The sequence below is a fragment of the Canis lupus genome, chromosome 18, assembly GCF_048164855.1.
Source record: "Canis lupus baileyi chromosome 18, mCanLup2.hap1, whole genome shotgun sequence".
NCBI lineage: Eukaryota > Metazoa > Chordata > Mammalia > Carnivora > Canidae > Canis > Canis lupus.
Window position 1 is genome coordinate 54,027,577 of NC_132855.1, and position 27,513 is coordinate 54,055,089.

The following is a 27,513-nucleotide window of genomic DNA, read 5'->3' on the forward strand; positions in this document are numbered from 1 at the left end:
ACTTTCAAGTAACTTCTGATAGTGGGATCAATATGTAAATAATAAATAAAAGTGGCAAAAATTCATCACTTCTGTTTTACTTGTAAGGATATTTTTAATGATCAACATTGTGGACAGAATGAAATACCTAAGGCCAGTCATCAATACAGAAATTCCCTTCAGAATAGTCTTAAGAAGTGAGAGGTCAAACAAGTGACTCATGAAACAAGGTAAACCCACCCTAAGTTAAGTAGGTGAAAAGCACCAAAGATCAAACTGGTAGCTTCTATCCTAGGGATAAAATGAGCTTGGACTGCAAATGGTTGAGGCAGCTGTGGCTGATACAATTTAATTATAAGTTTATGAATTCCTGTGAGAAAACAGTAAGTGAATACATTCAATTATTCTGATATTCCATCTTCATGATACATGCCCACATAAAGTAGACCATTCAGAATCAAACTAATTGTATTTTTTAAAGTAGATATAATTGTTCAAAATATATTTATTAAAGATTGAATCTTATCACCCCTAGCAGTATCTCCAACTATACTTTTTTTTTTTTTTTTTTTTAGGTAATAACTTGGATCTCCATTCCTAGCATGCAAGGAGGTGACCAGGGTTGGGACGTTCCAGCTAAAAGGGGTGGTGGAGGTGTCGCCAGCTTCACCAGCAACAGCCATACTGCCAGCTTTGTGCATGAGTGCACAATCAGAGAGATTGTCATCTTACCTCAGACAGCTAGGCCCAGCCCGTGGCAGCCTGCACCCAGGCAGAAGTCTCTTCAGAGAGCTGAGCCTTTCCTACTCAGGAGAGATGGACCTGGGCCGGTCTCTTCTTGGGTGAGGAACCAATCAAGGAGCTCACTCTCAATGCCCTGTGTCATGGGAACTTCTGAACTGATCCTGTGTGTGTTCAGGAGATCTAAACTCAACAAGGGGTCCTCTTTTCTGTTTCTTCCTTTCTCTCTGATAATATGGAATCTGAGGAATGGGCTGGATGGATAAGAAAAGTTCATTTATAACTAAGAAAAGGTGAAGTGTTATCCTTCAACAGCCTAACCCTGTTACCAACCTAGCAGATTACCAAAACCTACAGCTCTAAATCTACTCTCCTGTAGTTTCATTTTTGGAAGATTATAATATCTTTTCTGGCTCTACAATTTATCGTTCACTCTCCTGGTCATCCTTATAACCACACTGTCTGAATCAGGCAGTATTTATTCTCATGGTTAGAGGCAGTATAGAACACACGTGGCCAGCCACTCTTTATAAACAAAGTCGTGGTTAAAAGATGAGGCTCAAGTCAGACTACCTAAATTCCATCTGTGAGCCTCCGGCCAGTAAGAGTTACTCAATCTCTTTGCCTTTGTTTCTTTCTTCGTAAAGCTTCGTTGAATATCGCTATCTACACATTGCAGGACTGTTATGGAGAGTAAGTGAATCCAGGTACGGCATCTGATCGGCGACAGGCCCACAGTAATCACTCAACGTCACTATTAGCTTCATGAGCACAGGCAAGTAACTCCATCTCACTTTCCTCGTCATGAGGATGAAAATATCCACCCCTACCTACTCCTCTCTGAATCCTTTAGCAACTGTCCAGAGCATTAGAGGATATGTTGATTACTGGATATGAGGCGTTCTATAAGCCCACACTGGAAATAGCAAATACAGTGAGCTACTCTAACATTTGGTACTATAAAGACCATTCTAATTGCATTTGGTATGGGGGGAAATACTAGACCAGAAAAAAGAAGGCAGACTCTACAACTAACTGATAGTGATTTATCTCCACTTTCATATTTTTACTATCCTTAAAATGAGGCAACTGGGTGATAAAATCTGTGACATTCTTTCTAGCAATATGGTTTTCAGGGCTATGAACAAATCTTAAATTGTGGTAAACAAGCTTTTCAAAGGAACTAAGACCTCATTCTTATTTGTTTCTAAAAGAATCGCAGTTTTAACTAAAGAAAGAGGAAGCAAAGAATCCATGTTTTCATTGTAACAATCCAAAAAAGAAGGAGTCAATGCCAAAAAGATGTCAGAATTAGTAACTAGCTCAAAAACTAGAAGTCACTTACTATAATTAACGTAGGAAACAACCTAAAGAGCAAGTTAGATAGAATTCTTATACAGCAAATGGAAAGATCATACAATCATGAATCGCCAAAGGCAGAATTAAAATTGACATAAGCCAGCTTCAAGAAGAAAATGGACAAATCCTCTGACAGAAACAAGCCTGTACAGAGGCAAGACTCCCCTTACAGGTGGCCTGGGGGAGGAAAAAGCAAACTACTGTTTTTACTCTGGCTAATAGCAAGAAGAAGGTGAATGAATTTAGATATTGCAGACTGCTAACGGGATTTTTGTTAATAGGGCCAGTATGGCCACTAGTTTTTCCTTCACTGAGGACTTCAGTACCTGGTCTCCAAGTCTCTCTCTTGTCATTTTTAGTGACAGGTCATCTACACAGACCACACTACTGAAACTCTGTCCTCTCAGTCTCCGAAGCTTCTCCCCAGTGACCTTTTCCTCTATCACAATTCATTTACACTGCCAGGGCAGGGCATACCTTGAACTTTGTCATCTTACAGCCAGCTTCACCTCCAAAACCACAGACGCCTCCCGCCCACCAGTCTCCTATGAACTTGAATCCACTGACTCTCCCTCTTCTACCTACCAGTCCTCCTATCTTCACTCCTCTCCTTGCTTAGTTTAAGAGCCATCGCCATCATCACTTTGTAACAACCCTCTGCAAATCCTGGGCCCTCTCCCCTCTGAAACGTCCAGTTCATACTTGGGCTTGAAGGCACCACTAAATACTCATTCATTCACTTCCTTACTCCCTCACCTCAATACAGAGCAGGCAATGTATCAGAGGTGGAATAAGGAATATTAGTAGAACAGACCCACAGATGCCTTCACAGAGTTTCTATCTACCGGGTTGGCAGCAGGGAGAGACATAGGTGAACGTACCAACTTCAAGAAGTATGCTCAACAGCCTTTTGTGGATTCAACATCACGGATAATTCTCCTTTCTCCTTTCACTAGTGGCCTGTTCCCTATTCTTCAATGACTTGTGCATTGTACCGTTATTCTGCAAACCTCCTGGTTCCCTTTGCTCCTCCATTTTTCACTTTGACTTAAAAGCCCTGCCCATTTGCTTTGAGAAAATGGGAACCAATGAATAGGATTCCTCATTTTTCCCATCAAAATCCTCCCAGCATACATGCTCATTTCTCTTGCCTCAACTGCTCCCTCAAATGTTTAAGGTCTTCTCAAACACAAGTCCTCCATTTGTGTTCTGATCTTATCCCTTCTACCTTCTTTTTTTTTTTTTTTTTTTTTTAATTTTTATTTATTTATGATAGTCACACAGAGAGAGAGAGAGAGGCAGAGACATAGGCAGAAGGAGAAGCAGGCTCCAGGCACCGGGAGCCCGATGTAGGATTCGATCCCGGGTCTCCAGGATCGTGCCCTGGGCCAAAGGCAGGCGCCAAACCGCTGCGCCACCCAGGGATCCCTCCCTTCTACCTTCTTGAAGGCATCATGCCTTCAATCCTTCTTCTGATTCCCAGCATCACCAAGACTGGCCTCTTTTCTAGACAATTCCCTACAACGAACACGTCAACATCCTTCAGAATTTGTGCTTTCCTTCATACAGCCAAACTTCTTCAATGTATTATAGACACCAGAGTTTCTCGATCTCAGCACCATGATCCAAACCACCAGTATTTCTATTTTTTGCCCACAATAAGAGTGATCATTAAAACCTGCTTAAAGCCTTTCAATTATTTTTCCATTGCATTAAATATAAAACTCAAGCCCTTAACCTGGTCTACAAAGCCCTACAGAACCTCACTCAGCCTGCCACTTGGACTCTCTCTCCTATATCACTGTTCACCCATCCTTCCTCCTTTCTCGTGCATGCTAAGCTTCTATCTGCCTCAAGGTCTTTGTCCTCACAATTTCTTCTGCTTCTCATTCCTGACCTTGGAGGATTCAAGGCTGGCTTTCCCTGCTCCCTCCCCTTTTAATTTAAGCCTCAAGTTTAAATATACTTTATCAGAGAAGCCCTTCCCAAACACCTCATCTAAGGCAGCTATTATATCAATTTCACCACATCTATTCTCTGCATAAAGCTATCAGACATTTCAAAATTTTGTTTCATCTTTTTTTCTCAAAAAATATAAGGGTCAAGAGAGCGATCTGTTCACTTCTGGATCTCTAGCATCTAGAATGCACTGCACACAGCTGGTTTCTAATAAATTTATGGAGCTGATTAGAAGAAATGGGGTAAAATGTACCCATATTCTCAGAAAGTAGGTTCTGCTTCAGCTGCCGGACACACTCTTAAAAAAAAAAAAAAATCCATCCTGAAAATGTTCATTTTCAGAATAGCAGTAAAAAGAGCTTTGAACAAGGCCTTATAGTCTCATAGCACTGTCTAAAAAAAACTTAGGAAACTTTCCTACTAGAACTTTGTTTCTCTCTACTGGAATTCAAAAGATATAGATCACTACATAGTAGCAATTATATAACTGAGACAGAAGCTAAATTCACAACCAAGGTCATGAAAGTAGAGAAACAGAGAGGTGATCTGAATGGAATTTTGCTTCCTTAGTCAAAGAATTCATTCTATTTGTAGAAGTATAATGGTATAAACAAGGCTTCTGTTAAATGACTAACCCCAAACCTTTCAGAAATGACTACTCCAAATCCTGGTCCACCCCTGACAACACTGCTCTCTTAACTTACTCAGGGGCTAGTTCCGGAGAAGGTAATTGTATAATGTTTCCATCTAGGAAGACACAAAGTAAAATGGTAAACATTTTAAACTCTATAGTTTAGTCATACCGTATTATAAAATTCCATTCCAAAAACACTGTGAGGTAATTTCTGGCCATAGTGAATTAAAAATTTAGAAGTGTCTGCTATTCTGACAATGAAAAAGGTTAAAATCACTTTCCTTAGTTGCTGGCACAAATAAAAATAAGGTGAACTGATTATCAGAATATCTTCTAAGAACCTATGGCAGATTGGAGATTTAGAAGGTATTTTGATAGGTTTTCTAATCTAGTCTCCTTGAAATAGGAAGATCTAAACCATTCTATTTAGAGAATAGCTGACTTAAGTATAAAGGCCACTGGTTGAGCTCAATATAGTATTCCAGCTTTTGTTATTGTCCATGACCTTTGCATTTTGTCTCCATTTATTCATATGGGTTTGGCTAGCTTTTATTATATACCACTGACCATCGAATTCCACTGCAGAATCAGGGTGGTTTTTTCCTCTGCCCATTTTATCAACATTAAGTGAATTATTAAGCAGTCCCTCCAGAACCTTGTTTCTCAACCAACCATTCTTCTTACTCTGCTCTAGTATCATCACAAATTGCAATCCAGACACACAGCCTTCTCCTGAGAGAGAGTGCTCCTCACTGTTAATATGGAGATGCACATAGTATTTCAAAAGTTAGTTTCTAGACTTGTTAGCTGGATCTTACAATATAGTTTTCTATTTTTAAGAAATATAAATGAAAAAAAAACCCAATAAAGTATAAATGGCGACAGAGCTCTCACACTATAAGGCAAGGTTAAGGTTATTTATAAAAGATTCTAAATACTCCATAGTTCTATCTGAAATTAGTCAAATGCAGTTCTATTAATATACTGCCCATTAATCATTTAAAAATAAGATACAATGACAAATTCTTAATTTTCTCTTGAATATTAGTGTTTAAGTAAAGTAGCTATAGTGTGATGGAAACTACTGTAGATCCTGAAGGAGACTCCAAGGTATTTTTAAGACCTTTAGAGGCTAAAAGCCTTAAATCTAATATTTGTATTTGTATTTTATTAGAAGACATAATTTTTCCCCTGGGCTTAGGTTTATCAAAAATATTATTATTACTATTATTTATTAGCTATGAACAGGGACCTTTTTTGGTTCATATGAAGAGAAAAATGGAGCAAGAGGAAATACAGGTGGAAGAGTCAGGCTGAAAAGAGAAACAGGTAAGAACTGCAGGAGGTAGCATCCCAAGAGGAGGGACAAGGGGGTGAACAGCAATTATGTGTAAAGGTGTAAGGGGTGGGCTCACGATGGAATAAACTAAATTGCAAGCAGAAAAACAAAGGAAAGAGAACAGTCTGTACCCTTCTGCACACACATCATTCAAACTGAAAGGGAAAAAGAAAGGAAACTGTGGGGAACATAAGGGCCAGCAGGTGTTTTAGCATGCTACCAGGTGAGAACTCTGTCCAAGGAGAACTCTGGCCAAGGAAAGCTTCGTGGCTTTCTAGAACAAAGGACAGGAAAAGTGTAGACCCAGACAAAGATGCAGACAGGACATTCAAAAGACACGCATTTGCCATATGTTTAAAAACATATACTTTTATAATATAAAGGAACTTATGATAGAGTATTTAGAAATCATAGAAAAATGTTTTTATAATCCCCTTAACAGCCACGGATAACTGTATCGATATTCTGCCATTCATACCTGAAATTTCAAGGAAACAAAATACAAGTCACACTATAGAAGGTTACCATTTTCCTGTGGGTTCTTTTAAAGATGGGGTTAAAACATAAGTAGTGACTGTAAAACATTCTGTCCATTAAGCTATACCATAATTTAACTATTATCTGCTGGGTCACTTAGGGTGCTTCAAACTTCTAAAAATAAAAGTTTTAAGAATAACACTGCAATATGCATACTCTTGTACATTAATCTTAGTGCATCTCTCTGAATCTTAAGATAACTTAAATAAAAGCACTCAAAGGATATAAAATCTTCATCAAACCACATATACTGCTATGTTGGCTACATCATACCTGCCAATCTGACAAGTCCTATATCTCCCACTTTTAAAAATATGCATTCTTTGGAATAGACATAAAACCATTTTCTATCTTATGCTTATGGGTACTTTTAAATTTTTATTCAAAACTGCTCTATTTTACCCTCTTTGTGTATCAATCATCTTTATTTCAACCCCACAGCAACTGCAAGTCTGTGTTTTCTCTGACTTTCTAACAGCATTCTCGTAATAGATAAGCACATGCTGGAAACTAAACCTGGAGAAGTATGGCATATGGCAGTCTCCACAGCAACTTCTCTGCATAAAACAAAATCTTCATGGACTGCGGATTACTTGGGGTTTTTTTTTTTTTTTTAATTTTTATTTATTTATGATAGTCACACAGAGAGAAAGAGAGAGAGGCAGAGACACAGGCAGAGGGAGAAGCAGGCTCCACGCACCAGGAGCCCGATGTGGGACTCGATCCCGGGTCTCCAGGATCGCGCCCTGGGCCAAAGGCAGGCGCCAAACCGCTGCGCCACCCAGGGATCCCTACTTGGGGTTTTGAAAGAATGCTACTTCTATCTAAAGTCTTTATGCACTTTCACATCTCTGAAGCTTTCCAAAAACTATATTCTCAACACATGAAACATCTTTCTCGTAAAAGCCTATCTCCTTCCATACACACACTCTTTTCCCCAACTGAGGCACTAACTCACACCTCTCCTAAGAATCCATGAAATGTTGTCACTAAATACCATGCAATATTTTATTTACACTGGTCTTATCTCCTAACTACTGAGAGCCTTATGTGACCTTCCTAATTACCTAATAGATAGGTCATCTATCTTGAGGATCTAATATACTGGTCAGTATCAAACATGCAGAGTTCACTTAATTCTAATATCTCACTTTCTAGAAAAGGAAACAACGGTTCAGATGAGTATCATTCTCATGGTCAAGGAAAACCAGAGTGAGAAGTACTCTTTCCTGATAACCAGTCCACTAATGAAGCATACTCTCCTAACTCTACACAGCTGGTAACACCAGCAATACTAGCATTCTAGGAATGTTTCTGAATGAAAAAGATAAAGTCTGAACTTTCAAATAAATCAGAACTTAAAGATTTACATATGATTTATTTCTAAGCAGTCTCTCTGGAAAGCTATGCAAATATTTCAATGATGTTACAATTGATGAGAGGAGTTTTATAATTTCTCTTTGAAAGTGCTGCTTTGGCTAGTTCATGACAAAATCATAATCCTTAAACTTAAGCCAATTTCATAATCATATATCATTTTACACTCCAACTATGTCACTCAGTTTTTCCATTCATCTTATTCTGTGAAATTAAATGACCTTTAGCCATTTCAAAAATTTACATCCAGCTTCAAAGCATCAAGATGATTTCATAAACATCAACACTAATGATACTCAAAAAGAATGTAACATTCCAAAAGATCAGCTTAACATGCTTGAAACGATGGCATTTAGAAAGTTCATAACCTCTTTATATTCCCTATGTAAATAGTCTGTTTATGTTCCTTTTCTTCCCAAAGAGAATTCAAGATAGCTTTCTCGCTATTTTGAGAAAAAACAAAACACTTGTATGATAATATAAATTGTTTTTAAAGGACATTTTTAATTATAACTCAGGCAATAGGGTAACTACTGAAAACTATACAACTTAGAGGAAAGTCCAAAAGATAAGCATGTCCAATTACATTGATTAAATACTGAAATATAAAAAGAAAATTGGGGATCCCTGGGTGGCGCAGCGGTTTGGCGCCTGCCTTTGGCCCAGGGCGCGATCCTGGAGACCCGGGATCGAATCCCACATCGGGCTCCCGGTGCATGGAGCCTGCTTCTCCCTCTGCCTATGTCTCTGCCTCTCTCTCTCTCTGTGACTATCATAAATAAATAAAAATTTAAAAAAAAAAAAAATAAAATAAAAATAAAAAGAAAATTGCTTTAAAGTACATATACTGGAATGTAAATAATGATATCCATTGAGGGACAGGATTAGGAGACATTTTAAATTTTTCTTTATTTTTGGTCACCTGGACCTCCTTAAATTCCTAAGAATATGGACCATTTATACAATAAGTAAACAGCAAACAAATGTTTACATAATGTGTATGTATATTATATTCATATATATATATTTTTTTTTCCCAAGATCTAAGGAGTAAGGATGCTTAATCTAAATTTGCATATCTTACTATTTAAGAGCTCAAAATTTGGCTCAGGAAGAAGAGTATGCCTAGATACTACAGAGGCAGGATTTAAAAAGAATCTTAAGGTTGGGTTTATCTCATCTCTTTGCCCTTCTATATAATTCTACACCTACCTATACAACTCAAAAAGCAAACGTTGCCTATTCTAAATGAGCCAATACCTCTCAAAATGTTTAAAGCAAATTCAACAGTAATTACATTGTTGATGACCTGAAAATGGGTCACCCCCAACAACTGATTATAACTCTCTTATGTAATGTTCCTTTGGAGGAAACAAGCACAGCTTGTACAAATATTTCAACTAGATCTACTTCCCTAAGAGAAGATGGTACACATCTGTAGGTATTACCAAGTTCTGAAAGCACACAGAAAGGTAAAAAAAAAAAAAAAAATTATGAAGAAGTTAAATCAGCCTAGTCATTTGTCCCAAGCAATTTCATATTACATCATTAATTTAAGAAAGTACATAGGCATTGTGTCATTGGTTAATAAATAAATAATGCCTGAAGTTTAGACATGTTTACTTTAAAAGTTATGATGAAATAATTACATTATCTGGAAAAATACATTAAGATAAGGTTTGAGAAATAACTGCATTTCTACAGGATATGCAATTGCTTTTCTATAGTTCACTATTAAGCAGCTATTCTTTCTGACTAGGAATTTAGGGCTCAAAACTAGATTCAGCATGCCAATTTTTAGTCTTTAAGCAAATGGACATATATGAAATATATTTGAAAGAATTTATATGGCTTATACATTCCATTTGTAAGGATTTAAAGATCCTATCACTTAACTACACAAAGGTTCAAATGCCTGTATAGAAAGAAGAGACCAATGGGAGAGGCGACCACAACGTGAAGGAAAAGCCTACCTGGCTGGGTAAGTAACACCAAATTCCATTACCCTGGAATGAATTGGGAAAGACTGCCACCTCATCTATACAGGTAGTAGTAAGTCATAGGGATTATCTTACAGCTCCCTTCCTTCCTAGTTCACCACCTGATAACCCTACAACTCAGAGACCCTTGCAGCAAGGGGGAAATTTCAATCATTCATAAAGTATCTTCTCCATTTCTGAAACTTAGAAAAACCATTCAAGGGACCTTAAAAGGAAACCACCAATTTATTCCTAAATGAACGATAAGGGTTCCCAGCATAAGGAATCACAAGTGCTCTGTATTATTTTTAAATAGCACCAAGCTTGAAAGCAGTAGGGTAGCTAGCTAAGTAGTGGGGAAGAAGCTGCTACATTTGATTGAAAATTAGTCTTGACTGAAAATTAGTCTATGATGATCCTACCTTTCCCACATTATCCTAGGATAGAGGGTGTTGTTGGAAGGTGGGTGGGTGTGTGATGTCTAAACTCCAAGTGACCTGGAATTAGTTCCAAAGATGAGCATAAAAAAAGTGAGCCCATAGCAGTAGCAAGTTGTATGAACCCTGGTAATTCTGAACATGAGGTTCAGTGTGACTGTCAGAGAATGCATAATATATTCCAGTTTTATTTTTCCTTCTTTCTTAAAGTTGGTTAATACTTTATAATATTTCAAAATTATCTTTAGAATTAAAATTTTAAAAGCTAGCTTAACTTAGCTGAGTTACTACCATTCCACGATCTCAAAATCTTTAAAAAATATATCAACCTTCAATCAGATATACTTCTGTAGTGTCTGATGGTAAAACACCTAAATTTGTGTGTCTTAATGGGGGTGATGGGTTAATAATATCACCAATTAGGGCAGAGAGAAGATGACAGGGAAGAAAAAGTACCTCTTTATACAATCTCACTGAGGCTCCTACTCTACTTTCTTCATCTGTTCAGGGGGCTAAAAAGATGAGTAGAAAGGCAAAGGGTGATTTCACTGCTAGTTTAAGTGAACTACAGTTTAAGTGAACAAAAGCAAAGGAGGATCTAGAGAGCATCTTAGTAAGAGAAACTGAGTAGTTACATACCTATAGATGGAGATTTGAAAGGGTATTTATCAGGAAGATCCACTCTAACTTTCCATACTCCGCCTTCATATGGTGCTGAAATAAAAGTAAAAATGTTAAACATTACAAGTGTCTCCACATTAAAAAATAAACTCGAGTGTAAGTGAAACATTAAATCCTAATCTCTTTTGAAAACCTTGCAAATTAATTCTTTCAAGAGTCAGGGAGGTATATTCTGTGTTTAAATTAAAATAATTTTCTTAAAAAGATCTAGAGTTAGAAAATAAGCAAAGATTCTTTTCTCCTCTAAGTTTACTTGATTTTTAAAGTATTAAACACTACTGAACTAGTTGGTAAGTAATAGCCTCCTATTTCAATCTACCCTGTTGACTCCTCCCCATCAAAAAAATAAAAACCACAAACCAAACAAACAAAAAATAGGAAAACACAAAAAACATTCCCCTAAAACCATCCATGTGGCTAATCATTAAAAAAAAAAAAAAAAAAAAAAAAAAAAAAAAAACAGTACTCACAATTTGTGTTTAATACTGCCAGAGATGAAAAAGAAAAGCAATATAAAGTAATTATGGTAAGAGCAAGATTTCCTCACTGGTTCTAGAGTTCCAATAAACTTACTGTTCAAATACCACACACACCTCCACCTGTCACTGATACTCTCACTACCTACTAAGGAGTAGAGGAAAAAAAGAAACTGAAAAAGAAGAACACATATGAACACATGTACTTACTTCCTTGTGGTCCATAAAACTTGACTACAAATTCATTGAGTCCTCCCAGGATCGTAACCTCATGCTTACTCTCAATGCTAAGGTGGAAGGTAAAGGAAAGTACACAGGCTTTATATTACCTGGAAGAACTAAAGATGATATCCCCAAGATATGCTATGTAAAGTGGTATCAACATTTGATATGAAACTGATAAAATATCAAATATACATAGTCACTCTGGTCATTTAGAAGGAAACATACACTCTTGTGAAAAGTATGCCAATGACCTTTAGATTCAGACACTGGTGTTCAAATACTAAGACTGCCTCGTAGTGGGTTTGTGAGCCCACACAACATAATGTAAGCTCACTCCCCAAGCCTTTGTTATCTTTGTCAATCAGGAAATACCACTTCATAAGGTTTCTATGAGGATTAAATGGGTTAAGTATGCAAAACATGTAAACTGCATTTTGTAGATAATGTAAATGAAAGACAGGCACTTAGTTTTCATTTTTCTCCCCTCTGTGTTCTCTTCTCCCCTTTCTACCCCCAGGGAACCTTTAACATAAACTCCATTATTTCCTTTAGTCAAATTCAAAAATTTAGTAAAATACTGATTCTCCTAAACTAGAAATGCTATGCTCCTAAAATTATGGATTTACTTAAGCAAAGTCCCCACCTATTTTCCTCCTGGCTTAGACAATAATCAAATAATTTGGATACCACCTTGCTACAAGTACTGTTAAATGCGAGACCAGGGGGAAAAAAAATTAAATCTTGTCTGTAGTATTTATTTTCACCTACTCTTTCCCTCCCTTCCAAATCTTTCTCCTCCCATTTAGATTGGCCTCTTGTTTCTGGTGTGTTCTGAGGCTCTAATCACAGGAGTAATTCTGTGCTCTCTTCCTCAAAAACTTATCTGTCCCTGAGACTCTTAAATACTTTTAAGACACTAAGATTCATCTGTAAAAAAACAAAACAACCCTTATCAATAGAGAACAGGGCTACTGGTCTAATAGGTACCTGTTTTATGTTTCTTCTTTGTGGTCTAAACAAATAATGACTCAGGAACTTTAGGTGCTGGGCCCTGGGCGGGGCGGGGCGGGGGGCTCAAATCTCACAATGAAATTAAAGAACAAGAAAACCCCAAACTACCAGATATGATAAACTCATCTTACCTTTCTCCACCAGCAGTGCAAATCACAGTTTAATTACAAATACTATTATGCCAAAGAAAAAGCTGAAGAAATTAAAAATTTTTCTCTTACACAGAGAAAAATAGTATTTTTAAAGATTTGAAACTACATATTTGGCTCTCCTATCTGTTCTATAGGCCACAGAACAGAGGCTAGGTGTATTTTTGGCAAAATCCTTGCTCAAGAACCTTGAACACTCTCCATTACAGGTATAAGAAGACCATTTAGTCTATGCTAATTAGACCCCATTCTTTTCCATTTTTAAAAATATTTTTAGGGGATCCTGGGTGGCTCAGCAGTTTAGCGCCTGCCTTCGGCCCAGGGTGTAATCCTGGAGACCCGGGACTGAGTCTCACGTCGGGCTCCCTGCGTGGAGCCTTCTCCCTCTGCCTGTGTCTCACTTCTATCTCTCTCAAATAAATTTTTTAAAATTTATTTATTTATTTATGATAGTCACAGAGAGAGAGAGAGAGGCAGAGACACAGGCAGAGGGAGAAGCAGGCTCCATGCACCGGGAGCCCGACGTGGGACTCGATCCCAGGTCTCCAGGATCGCGCCCTGGGCCAAAGGCAGGCACCAAACCGCTGCGCCACCCAGGGATCCCCTCTCTCAAATAAATAAATAAAATCTTTTTATATTTAAAAAGATTTTTATATCTCTTTTTATATTTAAAAAAGATTTTATTTATTTATTTGAGAGAGAGTGCACATGCATGAGCAGGCAGGGGATGGAAGGAGAGTAAAAGGGAAAGAATCTCAAGCCCACCCCATATCTGAGCACAGAGCTTGATGTGGGTAGGGCTTGATCTCAAGCCCCTGAGATCATGACCTGAGCCAAAACCAACAGTCAGATTCTTAACCTACTGAGCCACCCAGGTGCTCCAGAAAAAACATACACTTTAAAAACATGTCATATTAATGTTATTAACAAAAAATGTCCCTTCTAAACTAAGGATATGTGACAACCATGTGACTTGTAAACATTACTTAATTCTACAGAAAAAGACACCAATAAGTGGAGAAAACACTTTTCATGGATCGAAAACTCAGTATCACACAGGTATCTCTTATCTCCTAGATTACTTAGACTCAATGACATGTCATTGAAAATCCTAAGTTTGACATGCTGATAAAAATTCATTTAAAAGAGCAAATACCCAAGTATGTCCAAACATTCATACAGAAAAAGATTAAGATGAGAAACTGCTAAACATCAAGAATTAAAACCATAATAATGAGGACCATATAGTATATTGGCTCAGGGATAGGCATATTGACTAATGGACTCAAATAGGCAGCTCAGAGGGCAGACTCATGTGTAAATGAAGGTCTCATTCTTTTCTAAATGAAAACTGTTTTAATAGCATGCACACTGAAAGGATTCATATAGTAACTACAATGGAAAATGAGCTTCATTTCTCACTTGGTCAAATGACACATACATAAATACTTTGGTGTACTAAATTCTTCCTGACCTGTCACCCTCTGACACCCGGCAAAATATTCCAAAAGGTAATGCTAATGTAACAGATAAAAGCATAACAGGGGCACCTGGGTGGCTCAGTCAGTTAAATGTCTGTCTTTAGCTCAGGGTCCTGGGATAGAGCTTCACATTGGTCTCTCTGTTCAATGGGGAGTCTGCTTCTCCCTCTTACTTTCCCCCTGTATGCTCTCTTTCTCTTTCTACCCCCCTTTCAAATAAATAAATTTTTAAAAAATGTATAGAAGTACAACAGATTAAAATTGTTTTAAAACAAACAAAAAAACACCTTGAGTTAGAAGTTAAATCTAGTTACAATAAACAAAATTAAGTATGAACAATAAAGCCTTTCAAGAAAACAGACTTTTTAAAAGATAATCTTGGGGTAAAAAGGCTTTCTTTAGAGTAACACTGAAGCCAGAAACCAGAGAGGAAAAGATTAGCAGATATAAGTGTACACAGATATTTGAAACTTTTATATTGTAAAAGACAAAATTAAAACAAAGAACTAGGAAGAAAAAATTATAGCATACGACCAAAAAATGTGAATTAAAATATAAAAGGTTATTACAAAGCAGCAAGAGGGACACCTGGGTGACTCAGTGGTTGAGCGTCTGCCTTCAGCTCAGGGCGTGATGGGTGGGGGGGGGGGGATGAGTCCCACACTGGGCTCCCTGCATGGAGCCTGCTTCTCCCTCTACCTGTATCTCTGCCTTTCTCTGTGTCTCTCTTGAATAAATAAAATCTTTAAAAAAAAAAAAAAAGGCAGTAAGAAAAATTAGAGGGGCACTTGGGTGACTCAGTTAAGTGTCCAACTCTTCACCTGAGGTCATAATCTCAGGGTTGTGAGATGGATCCCTGAGTCAGGCTCTGCACTGGGCGTGAAGTCTGCTTAAGATTCTCTCTTTTTCTGTCCCTCCCTTCAAAAAAAAAAGAAAAAAGAAAAATAAAAAACACCTTGACAAAGACCAGAACAGCCAAGAAAACTGAATGGGCTAAATTAAGCTTTAAAAAGTTCAACTCAGGGACACCCGGGTGGCTCAGTGGTTTAGCACTGCCTTCAGCCCAGGGCATGGTCCTGGAGTCCAGGGATCGAGTCCCACATCAGGCTCCTTGCATGGAGCCTGCTTCTCCCTCTGCCTGTGTCTCTGCCTTTGTCTCTGCCTTTCTCTCTCTCTGCCTCTCTCTGTGTCTCTCTCATGGATGGATGGATGGATGGATGGATGGATGGATGGATGGATAAATAAATAAATAAATAAATAAATAAATAATTCAACTGATTAGTTTAAAAATAAAACATTTTTCACTATAAATTGATAAAGATGAAAGAGATGATGAAAACTTAGTGTTCGGTGGAGTATAAATTTGTATTCCTAAGGATAAATTTAGCACTGTGTTCCAAAACTCAAAATAAATTTATTCTTTTATTCAAATTTCACTTTTATGAAGTTATTTTTAAAAAATTAACCAGACACTGCTGGTGGGAGTGTGATACAGTTTCAACCACTTTGGAAAACTGTTGGCGTGGTAAAACTACACATATGCACACCCTATGCCCAAGAGCACTATCCCACTAGATAGGTATAGCTACGATCATCAAAGCACAGTTTAAGAATGTTCATAGCACTATTTATAATATTCAAAAATTAGGTTACAACCCAAAAGCTCATCAACAAAAAAAGGATAAATTATGGTTGTCACCCAACACAATACTGCATCACAATGAAAAATAATTGCAACATGTAAGTATATGAGACTCCCAGATATTATAGTCAAAGAAACCATATACCAAAGAGCACACATTATATGATTCCATCTATACACATTTCAAGCAGGCTAAATGAATCAATGGTGTTAGAAATTAGGATAGTAGTTACTCTGATAGGGTCTGTGATCATTACAAAGTGGTTTGAGGGAGACTTCTAGGGTGCTGACTAAACCTTTATTTATTGTTCCATTTATCACTGAGCTACAAAGATTTATGGACTTCTCATATATATGCTATTGTTTAACAAAAAGTTTTCTAAAAATAAGACAGTGTATCTGAAACATGCAAATGTTTACTGGAATATGTGAAACTTAAAAATGGAAATTAAATATTTATTTAAGAGAACTGATTAAATGAGTTGTAAGTCACTTATACAATAGGCTGCCACTATGTCCACTAGGGTTTACTGGTACCCTCTCTACACCCAGAGCTCCTCTGATGTATGTTTCTGCTCAACTTGAGGTATACAGAAGCAGTCAACTGGATAAAGTAGTACAGGTAAAGATATCCCAGTCATTAAACAAAACCAAATAAATTCACAATAATAATGAAAGAACAGAGGAAGGTAGAGGATTTAAAGAGTTTAACAGAAGAAGTCATAATCTTATAATCTAAAAATATGTAGAAGGGCAGCCCAGGTGGCTCAGCGGTTTAGTGCTGCCTTCAGCCCAGGGCGTGATCCTGGAGACCTGGGATTGAGTCCCATGTCAGGCTTCCTGCATGGAGCCTGCTTCTCCCTCTGCCTGTGTCTCTGCCTCTCTCTCTCTCTCTCTCTGTTTCTCATGAATAAATAAAATCTTAAAAAAATATAAAATAAAGAAAAATATGCAGAAGCAGTATTTTCCATTGGTCAGAACTAATTTGCTTAGGAATAGTGTTGATGGATAGCAATTACTCTTAATCATTTAAAAGTTATCCACATGGATGTTTCTTCCAGAAAACTGAAGATATTTCTATCCTTTACGTGAATGCAATAAATCTGGGTTTCTTCCATTTTGTGATATGATTGAGAGTTAGTCCATGCTTTTATCTACTTTCCAAAGAAAATTTTCCTTCCCCAAGTCATACTGAAATGAGATTAGAAGTCAGTGCTCCAAACTTCCCTTTCCCACGACTGCTGGTACAAGCTTCACATCAGATATACGGGTCTGTCCTCAATTACACATTATACTGTAAATTAAAGAGTTCTTACAGTCTATTTCATGTGAAAAACTAGAAGTAAACTCAATGAAACCTTTAAAACCTCTACCAAGTTGGTAAAATGAAGAAGCTATGCTAAATTTATGCTGCCTTGGAACGGTACAGACAACTAAATCAGATGGAAAAAAAATTTTTTTTAGTCAAAAGAAAAACAGTGTATTAAAAATAAGCCATTTCATCACCACGAATGAATGACCTGCCCACAAAATATATAAAATTACTTGACTGCTGTTACCATGTGTATTTATGGTAGAGGCCACGAGTTTCTTTCTCCTCTCTGCTGCAAAGTCAAGGGCAAGGAAGGCAAATGAGAAGGCAGGTTACAATGACAAAAATAATGATCTATTTCTGAGATGTGCTGGTCAGGCTAGTAGACTGACAGGAACTCACTAGAAGGTTTCTTCACGACTTTCTCAGTTTCAAAACTTGAACACAGAAAATATCCTTCAGATACTGTTCCGGTAAACATGTTAAACCCATAAAGCCACTTTTTACTCACCTATAATCTAAGTTATTCACAAAATACTGTAAGCTTTCTACTTAGCATTTCACTATTAAGGACTATCAGCATTTTCGGTAGAATAATGATTAACATTCCCGGGAATCCAAGTTCGTTTCACTTTTAAAATGCCAACCACCCACCACCTTATTTTCCCTGAATGGCATTATGATTGCACAATTTAATATTTGAAGGTTAATGCCAAACTGTCAAGATAGCTGACGTTCTTGGCAAAACGTGTCTATTGGGATTTTTTAAAAAGATTTTTATATAGTTCTGGTATTTTCCAGAAAGGGAGCCAAGGACTAAAGCCTATGGTGCAGGATTGACGTTAACAGGTCAAAGACCTAGGAATCAGACAGCATTGTTTCCTAAGTTTACTGATAATGAGCTTATAAAATAAATGAGGGTGGCCTCCCTGAGCTGTGTCCATGGAAGGGAACAGGGTGAAGAATGCACTTCTGTGCAAAAGGTAGAAGCGGCTTTCTCTATGTTCAGACCAGTCTGTTTCCAACTCTCCTTGAGATGAATCACACTACAGAAGTTGAAGAAACTTGCCAACCTTTACTATCTAGTATTCTTGATAAAAATGCATGTCTATAAACCCATTAATGTGCAAAATATCATAAAAATAATACTTTTGGGGTTGTGTTTATAAGGAATCCTTCTCCTTTAGAGACATACGTTGAAATATGTACTAATTAAATGATATGATGACTAGAATTTGCCTCAAAATAAACCAGTGTGAGTGGAGTTAGAAGTATAGAAGAAGGCACACCTGGGTGGCTCAGTGGCTGAGCGTCTGCCTTCGGCTCAGGGCGTGATCTGGAGACCCGGGATCGAGTCCCACATCGGGCTCCCTGCATAGATCCTGCTTCTCCTTCTGCCTATGTCTCTACCTCTCTCTCTTTTTGTCTCTCATGAATAAATAAATAAAATCTTAAAAAAAAAAAAAAAAAAGGATAGAAGAAATGGTAAAAGCTTGAGGTAGGAATTACTGAATCCATGATGGGTGCCTGGAGGGGGGGGGCATTCATCACATTGGTTTTTCTTTTATGTTTGAAATTTTCCATAAGAGAACTTCTAAAACAAAATTAAAAATGTAGTCAGTTATTGGAACTTTAGCATTTAATAAGCATAACAGTGTAGAAGAACTAAGCTGCTTTAGTTCTATTTTCTTATAGATTTATTTATTTAGAGAGAGTACATGTGCATGTGGGGAGGGGCCGAGGGAGAGAATCCCCAAGCTGACTCCTTAATGAGTGTGGAGCTCCACACAAGATTCAACCCCACAACCCATGAGATCATGACCAGAGCTGAAACCAAGGATCAGACACCCAGCTGAGCAACCCAGGTGCCCCATAGCTCTTTTTTTTTTTTTTTTTTTTTTAATTTTGAGAGAGACAGAAAAGAGAGCTAGCACAAGTGGGGAGAGGGGCAGAAGGGCAGAGAAATGCAGACTCCCCACTGGGCAGGGGGCCCAATGCTGGGCTAGATCCCAAGACTCTGGGATCATGACTTGAGCCGAAGGTAGACGCTTAAGCTACTGCACCATTCAGGTGCCCCTCTGTCTCTGTCCCCACCCAGCGTGTGCTCTGTCTCAAATAAACAAATAAAATCTTTAAAAAAATAAATAAGAGCTTATAAAATGATGCAACATTTTTTTCCCTGAGGTCCAATACTTAGTCTAAGGAAGAAAAAAAATAGCAAGTGATCCAGTATATAAGAGAACAAAAACTTCTTACTGAAAGAGAAGCATACTCTGCCAAGAGAGCAAATCAACAAGTGACATTCTAGACAAATCAAATTTAAATGGATTCAAAATGATATCTAAGAAAAATCCAACCACCCTGAAGGAAGATGAGCATGGCTATTGCGTATCAATGATAAATAGCCAGCCCCTGGTCAAAATAATAGTTACACACATATTATATTTTTAAAGATTTTATTTTCAAGCAATCTCTACATCCAACATGGAACTTGAACTCATAACCCCAAGATCAAGAATTGCATGTTCTACTTAGTCTGCCAGGCGTACCAATAATTACTTATAATTTAAACAAAAGTACATCTGTAAAGAAAAATGGTCATGTAGAATAACAGAGGCTCCTGGGTGAAATGAAAGTTTAAATTAAAAAAAAAAAAAAAAAAAAAAAGAAAGGTTGGGTAGCCCGGGTAGCTCAGCAGTTTAATGCCGCCCTCAGCCCAAGGCGTGATCCTGGAGACCCGGAATCCAGTCCCACGTCAGGCTCCCTGCATGGAGCCTGCTTCTCCCTCTGCCTGTGTCTCTGCCCCTCTCTCTCTCTCTGTGTCTCTCATGAATAAATAAATAAAATCTTAAACAAAAAAAAAAGTTTTGAAAGGTTTGTATTCTTTATTTTGGGAGAAGGGAAGACTTTTACACAAAAGACAAATACTGAAAACAGCAGAAATAAAAAATTATAGAGACAATAAGCATGGGGAAAAGGATGCAAGGCAGTAAGAGGGAAGGAAAAAGCCTTCTACCAGTGATGAAATAAAATATAAATAAGAGCATATTTTCATCATTTATCTCAATCTGGGAGGCAATAATACAATGTCAAGAGCATTCAACAAAACAATATACAGGTGTTGTATCTCCTAAACTCAAGCAATTTTATTCCCTATATCCCCTCCACAAAATATTTTAAGCTTTCCACATGAAGTAATAGGAATCTATTAAGCTGAGCTATGGAGCATTCATTAAATCCAGTAAAGATCACAGGCTTTATTTCTATTAAAAGTTGGTTTACTAAATATTCTACAAACCTTCCCCACACAAGAGGCATAATGCAAACAAAAACTACCCTTAAATGAGTATACCTCCAAGAAGCTTAAAGTTGAGCAAGGGAACATGAGATCTGTACATTAAAGAGTAAATGCAGCAACAGTCTGCTACTAGGGTTTCAGGTAGGAATGGATTTCTTCCAGTTTGTGGATATAGACTGAGATGGATTTACATAGGCCTTAAGAACACCACAGGATCTGGGATGTGTAGGAGTGGGAGAGGCATTTAAAACAAAACCAGAAAAGTACAGGATAGGTCCACAAAATGAGACCACTGCATTTTTATTTTGATGAGTGGACAATGGGGAGTGTTAGAAAGTAGGCCAAGACCAGAGTATCAACTGCCCCAAAGCATGGATTTTATCTGGTGAACAGAGAGACAATTGGTTATTTCTAGGCATGGCATACACAAGTATGCCATATATATATATTGCCATATATATATAATAAAATATATACTTATATTTTATTATATATATTATCTTTATATATATATATATATAAATATGGATAACTGAGCCATGGTGTATAGGACCAGCTAAAGGTGTGATTAAACAGTTAAAGCAAAAGAGCAGAAAAGAAACGTTCAAGGCCTCAACTAAGGTTAACAGCCATGGGAACAATGGAGAGATAGAGACCTCATAGGCTTTATAACTGCCTAGATTTAGCAAAGCTGGTAGAAAGCTCCAGAATATCTCATTTTGCTAGATATTGCTAAAATATCTCATTTTCATGAGAAACCAAAAAACTAGATTTCTAAATCAATCTCCTAATTTCTAAATGCAAACAGCACATGTGCTCCAGTGTCTCTCCATGAAGCCTTCTGAGACCATCCTACTTACAACCACATACTGCTACATTGTTACCGACTAATATACTATGTACTTTTTAAAAGATTTTATTTATTTATTCATGAAGAGACAAAGAGACACAGAGACATAGGCAGAGGAAAAAGCAGGTTCCCTGTAGGGAACCGGATATGGGACTTGATCCCAGAACCCTGGCATCATGACCTGAACCAAAGGCAGAGGCTCAACCTCTGAGCCACCCAGGCGTCCCTATACTATGCATTCTACTTTATCACTTATCTCCTACTACTACAATGCAAGCTTCCTTAAGGGCAAGGATTGTCTGGTTTGTTCACTGCTGAGTTCCTGGAGCCTAAGAAACTCCCAGCACATAGTAGGCACTCCATTAACACTATATAAAATGAACACATGAATGAAGTTGCAAGACAGACAGAGCCTGAACCTGCCAGTCTGAGGTCTAAGTATAGTCCTAGCCTTGTCTGACAGGGAAGGTGATACTATTAATGGCAAAGTGGAACACAGGACAGAAGGAACAAGTTTTTTACGGAAGATGCTAAGTTCGGTCTTAAACACAGAAACATCTGAAGTATAAATAGATAAAACTAAATGGCAATATAGTATAAGCAGCTGGAAAACTGGTGATTTAAAAGTAGTGACCTTGTAAATCACTTAACTCTCAGCTTGTTTCCAATCTCTAAAAAAGAGAGAGGGAATTGAGGAGGGATTACTACCTCATTCACACAGATGCTGAAGATGAAACACTTACAAAGAAAGGTACCTGGCCCAGTATCAGACATAACAGGAATTCAATTTTTTTTAATGTAAAAAAAATATACAAAACTAGTTTCCACAGGACTATAATTTACTTAAGCAACATTTGTTTAAATATCAAGAAAAAGGGGATCCCTGGGTGGCTCAGTGGTTTGGCACCTGCCTTTGGCCCAGGGCGCGATCCTGGGGTCCCGGGATCAAGTCCCGCGTCGGGCTCCCGGCATGGAGCCTGCTTCTCCCTCTGCCTGTGTCTCTGCCTCTATCTCTCTCTGTGTCTATGATAAATAAATAAATAAATCTTTAAAAAAATATATTAAAAATTGTAAGTTTTCTTCTACATTCTTGAGACCCCCATTCACCCAAAAAACCTTTCCTTATGTTATCATTACAGACAATGGTTACTTTAAGGCACCATAGAACACAATGTGCCACAAGGAACTAACAAGGCACATGCTTATTTTCTAAAATAGAATCTTCCCATACTGTTATGCTGAAGGTTTTGGCAGGTTCTTTTCCTAATTGTTGTTGTTTTATTATTATTTTTTAAATAATCTCTACACCCAACATGAAGCTCGAACTCAAACCGCAAGACCAAAAGTCCCATGCTCCACCAACTGAATTAGCCAGGTGCCCCCCTAGTGTTTTAGTTTTGTTTTGAGCTAGGTTTGAGATGTTTATGTGTTAAAATGTTATCTGTGAGGGCACCTGGGTGGCTCAGTTGGTTAAGCGTCCAACTCTTGGTTTTAGCTTAGGTCATGATCTTCTGGGTTGTGGGGTCAAGCCTTGCATAGGGCTCCACATTCAGTAGGGGGGTCTGTTTAGGGATTCTCTCCCTCTGTCCTTCCCCCACTCTCCCTCAAACAAAATCTTAAAAAATAAAATGTTATCTGTGGTAGGTTATAAAAATCAGATAATCAAAGTTCATGAAATTTTGTTAATAAAAAAAGGGAATACATTCTAAAAAACATTCTCCAATAAATAAAATACTTTTTCTTCTTAGCTGTTTATTTGCAGGTTTACAACTAAATTAGTTGGCTATAGCTGCCAAAAACTTGAGTGACACAGGTATCACTTATTTAATGGGTCTTTTCGAAATAATTACGTATTGTTCAGAGGTTTGTAAAGCAAAAAACTTTGACAATTTCCTATGATATACTGAACACTTAGAGACTCATTATCAGGGGTGCCTGGGCGGCTCGGTTAAGTGCCTGTCTTCGGATCAGGTCATGATCCTGAGGTCCTGAGATCGACCCCAGCATTAGGCTCCCTGCTCAGCAGAGAGCCTGCTTCTCCCTTTCCCGCATCCCCATGCTTGTGCTATCAAATAAATAAAATCTTTTTAAAAAAAGCCTCATTATCTAAGGGATAAAAGACAGAATGTATTATTTTCTTAGGTAGCAAATATACATATTTTTAAAGATTTTATTTATTTATTCATGAGAGACACAGAGAGAGAGAGAGAGGCAGAGACACAGGCAGAGGGAGAAGCAGGCTCCACGCAGGGAGCCCGACATGGGACTCGATCCCGGGTCTCCAGGATCACACCCTGGGCCAAAGGCAGGCGCTAAACCGCTGAGCCACCCGGGTTGCCCGGTAGCAAATATTTTTAAAGTTTTACATAGTCAAAAAATTTAGTTAAAAAAAAAATTTAGTTAAACAGGGTAAGAAAGTCAAAAGCAAGTATGTTCATTACCACGCAACAGGGTATAAATCACACTAACCCTAGAAGAGATTTTTTTTTTCCCTCAAGTGTTATATTTTCATTTAAAGTTTCCATGTCAGAAACAAAAGTAAATACTGGTAAAATCTAAGTTTATTTTTTTTTAAATGGGAAAATCTTCATAACTTAGCTCTTCTCAGATGTATTATTCTGCTACCAGATTCCCAAATGAAGCTAAAAATTCAAAAGAAAAAATTGAGTCGTAAGTCACAGAAAATAATTTTTTTCAAATAGATTTCAGAAAAAGGAAGTATATTAGAAAGATATATAGAAAATTTAAGCCCCACCCGACCCCCAACAAAATGTTTTATAAAGCATACTTACAAAGTCTGATACTCAGAGATGTCCTAGCTACAGAAAAAGTAGTGAGAGAAAAGCAATGGGAAATATGGAAAAATGATGGCTTCTTGAGACCAAAAAAGTCAAAACAGAAAATTTAATATTATCTAAAAAGTTCATATTCCATTTAAGCACCTCAAAATATTTAGGTTATCAACAAAATATAAATAGTTCTTTAATAAACTTCACTGCTTTGCTATTTTATGGCAACTGTGCACTTTGTTTACTTTTAACTAAAAATGTACAAATCATATACATAAATTAACAGTATGTTAATTAAACAGTGTGCTAATCTTCAATAACTCATGCAAGGTTAATCAAAAGCTTAATTTTAGGAGTGGCTGCTGGCTCAGTCAGTAGAGCATGTGATCTCAGGGTTGTTAAGTCCGGGCCCGAAATTGGGCGTAGAAATTACTTAAAAATAAAATCTTAAAAAACAAAACAAAACAATAACAGCAACAACCCTTTTCACGACTTGATTTGTTACAGCTTAATTCAAAGGTAAAAAACACTGCTGAAAACAAATCATTTACTCAGAGTATTGCTTATAATCTTAAGCATGATAACAACATTATGGTTATTTACATAAATGTCCTTATTTTTAAGAGGGGCCACCTGGTTTATATAGTTGTTAAAGGACAATGTCTGGAATTTGCCCTAAAACATTACAGAGGAAAAAAAAAAAAAAAAAAGATGTGTGAAAAAGTCCTGATAATTGCAAAGTTTTAAGTGACAGAGATTCCCTAAATTAATATTTTACATTTGAAAAATTTAATAATAATAAATCAATTTCTAATACCTGTCACATTTTTTTTTATATCAAAAGGTTGTATATGTCCAACTACACTCTGCTTCTATGGAAGGTGACACTCACTGTCAAGGAACTAGTCAAACATCCAGTTTAAAATCTACAGATGAAGGGACCCCTGGGTAGCTGAGTCAGTTAAGCACCTGCCTTTGGCTCAGGTCATGATCCCAGGGTCCTAGGATTGAGCCCCACATTGGGCTTTCTCCTTAGTGCGGAGTCTGCTACTCCCTCTCCCTGCTGTTCCCCTTGCTTCTGCTGTCAAATAAATAAAATCTTAAAAAATAAAAGCTACAGATTCAGAATATAGCTTTGAACTATAGAGAAAAAATAAAGACTTAAAAAGATTCTCAAGACACAAGATACCCAAGAGACATCAAGTTCACTATGAACATCTAAACAAATGATCCAGAAAAAATTGTTTTAAAAAACTGGGGGGGTGGGGTGGGGAGTGCCTAGGTGGCTCAGTCAGTTGACCATCTGATTTTTTAATTTCAGTTCAAGTCATGAACTCAGGGTCATGAGATTAAGCCCCACATCAGGCTCTGTGCTGGGTTTGGAGCTCACTTAAGATTCCCTCTATCCCTCTTCCTCTGCCCCTTTCTCTCCATTAAAAAAAAAGTTTTCTCTTTTTTTGGGGGAAAAATTTTTAGAAGTGGATACATTAAAAGACACTGGTACTTAATTATAACTTTCCGTTTTCTGTTCTCAGTATGGAGGTAGATGAAACCACTGTCCACATGTCAAAGAAGTAAACAGAAAGAACCCTGTCATTCCAAAGGCAGACTACCTAATCACAGTAGGCTGGAGAAGAAAAACAAATGAATCACAACCTTGAGAATGACAACAGTACCTAAACTTGAGAACTTTGAAGTCAAAGGCAACATATACTTTCCCTATAAATGATACAGAAACATGCAAATAGTCCAGTGGCCCTCTGCAAAATCCTAATAGAAGCATCTATTTAAAATACATCCTATCTCCCCTTCTGGGCGATATGCTTCTTCATTCTGCCATCCACAGTGTCCATGACAAAGTGCATCATGAAGCAGCTTCTCAGTAAGTATTATAAAGCTAAATTTAATATGGCTTTATGGAATATCTTTGCAGTGTATTTGGTACTCATGCTTCCAATGTTCTTCTCTAATCATCTTTGAAAACTGTACTTCCTTTGTTTTAAATACAGTAGACCAGTTTTTACCCTAACACTTGACATGTAGACTGCAATGTCATTCAATGAAAACAGAGTTAAGTGAAGTGTTTAATAATCCCTACCCACAGACATTCTAATCAAGGCATATGTGAATCATTTACAGTAAGCAGTGATTTTTTTTTTTTTTTTTTTTTTTTTTTTTTTAAGTAAGCTCTATTCCCAACATGGGGGTTGAATTCATTACCCTGAGATCAGGAGTCCCATAACTCTGCTGACTGCCAGCCAGTTGCCCCAGCAGTAACATTTTTATTTATCTTTTTTTTTTTTTAAGATTTTATTTATTTATTCATGAGAATACACAGAGAGGAGAAAGAGAAAGGCAGAGGGAGAAGCAGGCTCCATGCAGGGAGCTCGACCGGGACTCGATCCTGGGTCCCCAGGATCATGCCCTGGGCTGAAGGCGGCGCTAAACTGCTGAGCCACCCAGGCTGCCCACAGTAACATTCTTAAAGGAAATATTTTCTTTGCCACTCTACAAGTGACATATATTATATTACTGCAAAGTGTTGTATAAAAATTAATAAATAGAAGCAGTGGCATCGTTCTATAGATAAAGATTATGGCAAAGTGAAAAAGAATGAATTACAGTAAATGAGGAAGAGGAGATATCAGATATGTGGTCATCTATTTCTTTTTATAAAATAGTTAAGAGATCTCAAAGTCATGGAGCTACTTATGGAAAGATCCAGGTCCATAACCCAGGCCATGACTCTCTCCTTTCCTTCTCTGTACTAATTATGAGTGTCTCTAGACACTAAGAATTCCCCACAGTAATTTTGTAACTTCAATAATCTCAAGAATTTCTTAAAGACAGTTCTTTAAAAATTCATATATAAGTGCCTGTAAACCCAGAGGAAAAGGGAAAGAGAATATACATGCACATACAAACCGTTAGTTTGCCCTTACAAATCACTGCTCTAAAGCTCTGGTCACAAGTACCTCTCCTCATTCCCTAGTTTCTTCCAGAACATAAAGGACGAATACTTGCTGTTCTCTTTACTACTCCATGTTCATCATGCATAGCAGGTGCCAAATACTAATAACACCTTCACCTCGATTTCATAAAAATTAAACAAGGGAAGAGAGCAGCACAGACTCAGGCTTTTTTAAAGCAATAAATGTACAAAGACTAAGCAACAGGTTCAAGATCACTGTCATGATTTTATACTAAATGAAGCAGAACTACAGACAAATACAAGCAGATAGAAGCTAAGTTAAAAGC

General features: G+C 37.4%; 1 protein-coding gene across 7 annotated transcripts in view; it reads right to left on the reverse strand.

Annotated features, from left to right (window-relative positions):
- The window catches only part of UBE2H (ubiquitin conjugating enzyme E2 H), a 109,130-nt gene that overhangs the window by 33,172 nt on the left and 48,445 nt on the right, over positions 1-27,513 (reverse strand). For 4 of the 7 annotated variants that reach the window (XM_072784552.1, XM_072784550.1, XM_072784551.1 and 1 more), the window contains exons 2-3: positions 11,709-11,785; positions 10,981-11,055 (exon numbers count right to left, since the gene is read on the reverse strand). In XM_072784552.1, coding sequence (XP_072640653.1) covers positions 10,981-11,055; positions 11,709-11,785 — 152 coding nt within the window. Of the gene's footprint in view, positions 1-711; positions 975-4,742; positions 4,786-10,980; positions 11,056-11,708; positions 11,786-27,513 lie in introns of those variants that run through there. The other 3 variants (XM_072784553.1, XM_072784555.1, XM_072784556.1) reach the window with 3 other exon arrangements.